Genomic DNA, 2500 nt, shown 5'->3' with positions numbered 1-2500 from the left:
GCTGCTGTCGGGACCAGACCCTGACCGGCGGCCACCCCAAAACACTGCATTACACAACTGGACGGACACATGGGGGAGAGAGAGAGAGAGAGTAAGAGAGAGAGAGAGAGGGCAAGAGAGAGAGAGAGAGAGAGAGAGAGAGAGAGAGGGCAAGAGAGAGAGAGAGAGAGAGAGAGAGAGAGAGAGAGAGAGAGAGAGGCAAGAGAGAGAGAGAGAGAGAGATTGAGAGAGAGAGAGTGAGAGAGAGAGAGAGAGAGAGAGAGAGAGAGAGGGCAAGAGAGAGAGAGAGAGAGAGAGAGAGAGAGAGAGGCAAGAGAGAGAGAGAGAGAGAGAGGAGATTGAGAGCGAGAGCGAGAGCGAGAGAGAGAGAGAGAGAGTGAGAGAGAGAGAGAGAGAGAGGGAGAGCAGGAGATAGCGTGCATTCAATAGAAGTGAGATTCACTACTATTGATTATGGGGACCCGGTCTCTCTGTGAGTGCATACAGGTGCAAGTGTGTGTGTGTGTGTGTGTGTGTGTGTGTGTGTGTGTGTGTGTGTGTGTGTGTGTGTGTGTGTGTGTGTGTGTGTCTGAGTGACAGAGGGTGTGTGTGTGGCTGAGTGAGTGTATGTGAGTGTGAATCTGTGTGTGTGTGTGTGTATGAGTGTGCATGGGGGTTTCAGTGTGTCTGAGTGTGTGTGTGTGTGTGTGTGTGTGTGTGTGTGTGTGTGTGTGTCCGTACCTGTCTGATGGGCTCCGGGACGCGGTACCGGCAACAGGAGTGTGTGAGACGTACGGCCGCGTCCAGACTGATCCTGTGGCCCACCGACACGTATACTGGTTTGGTACTGGTGTCAGAGCTCCTCAGGGCCTGGGGATAGACACACATACTGGTGTAGTACTGGGGTCTGTGCTATGGACACACATACTGGTGTAGCACTGGTGTCGGGGCTATAGACACACATACTGGTTTAGTACTGGGGTCTGTGCTATGGACACACATACTGGTTTAGTACTGGTGTCTGGGCTATAGACACACATACTGGTGTAGTACTGGGGTCTGTGCTATAGACACACATACTGGTTTGGTACTGGGGTCTAGGCTATAGACACACATACTGGTTTGGTACTGGTGTCTGGTCTATAGACACACATACTGGTTTAGTACTGGGGTCTAGGCTATATGGACACACATACTGGTTTAGTACTGGTGTCTGGGCTATAGACACACAAACTGGTTTAGTACTGGTGTCTGGGCTATAGACACACATACTGGTTTGGTACTGGTGTCTGGGCTATAGACACACATACTGGTTTGGTCCTGGGGTCTAGGCTATATGGACACACATACTGGTTTAGTACTGGTGTCTGGGCTATAGACACACATACTGGTTTAGTACTGGCGTCAGAGCTATATTGTCGTGGCAATTTGTCTATCAGATTTTGCGTCTAAGACAGACGAGATATTTAGATGCAAAAAGCACACAATACTCGTTGGCAATTGGTGGTCATATATATTTGTAATGAAAGTACGAGCAAAGATGCATCACAGCATGCATCAACAAACAACATAACAGGCATACACTACAACAATCTGAGGCCTCAGGTGGGAGTTCGCCCTGCGCCCTGCGTCTCGCCCTGCGTTCATAGAACCAAGTTCATAGAACTTGGTTCTATGAACATCTTTACTGTACCGACAGCGATATATTGTTTCACTTCTTATGACAAATGTACTTATTGTAACAAATGCACTTATTGTAAGTCGCTTTGGATAAAAGCGTCTGCTAAATGCCCTAAATGTAAATGTAAATGTCTCACTTCACTCGCTAAAGGTTCACAGGGAGAAGTCCGCTGAGCGGCTACGGTCAGGAGTTCTTATACACTTTGTTAACCAGATGGTAATCTATTGATTGAAGTTCCTCAGGATGTCATAAATAAGGCCTCGCGGCCGTGCCATATAACCCTAACCAGGCCCAAACCACCAGAAGATAACACGGGAACAGATAGTGAGAACAGATTGCATCACCAACCACAAAGGTTTACATTTTAGACGACATTTTAGAAGTTCATAAAGAAAAACGTAACAACATGTCGATTTTCCATCACAACATGGACACGCATACTGGTTTAGTACTGGTGTCTGTGCTATAGACACACACACTGGTTTAGTACTGGTGTCTGGGGTATATGGACACACATACTGGTTTAGTACTGCTATCTGGGCTATACGGACGACATACTGGTTTAGTACTGGTGTCTGGGATATAGACACACATACTGGTTTAGTACTGGTGTCTGGGCTATACGGACGACATACTGGTTTAGTACTGGTGTCTGGGCTATAGACACACATACTGGTTTAGTACTGTTATCTGGGCTATACGGACGACATACTGGTTTAGTACTGGGGTCTGGGATATACAGACAGGGAATATACTACTAGATACCCATTTGATGCTTTACAACCCCTTGCATAATGCTAGTCAGTGCTTCCTTAAAGCCATGCTGCCAGTGTCCTGGGA

General features: G+C 47.3%; 1 protein-coding gene across 1 annotated transcript in view; it reads right to left on the bottom strand.

Moving 5' to 3' along the window:
* LOC307092116 (endonuclease V-like) overlaps positions 1-2500 on the bottom strand; it is a 50128-nt gene that overhangs the window by 33863 nt on the left and 13765 nt on the right. Inside the window, exon 7 of the mRNA XM_079759014.1 lies at positions 721-849. Coding sequence (XP_079615140.1) covers positions 721-849 — 129 coding nt within the window. The remainder of the gene's footprint in view (positions 1-720; positions 850-2500) is intronic.

The sequence above is a fragment of the Pollachius pollachius genome, assembly GCF_949987615.1.
Source record: "Pollachius pollachius genome assembly, chromosome: 2".
Classification (NCBI taxonomy): Eukaryota; Metazoa; Chordata; class Actinopteri; order Gadiformes; family Gadidae; genus Pollachius; species Pollachius pollachius.
This window is presented reverse-complemented; position numbering and strand designations above follow the sequence as displayed.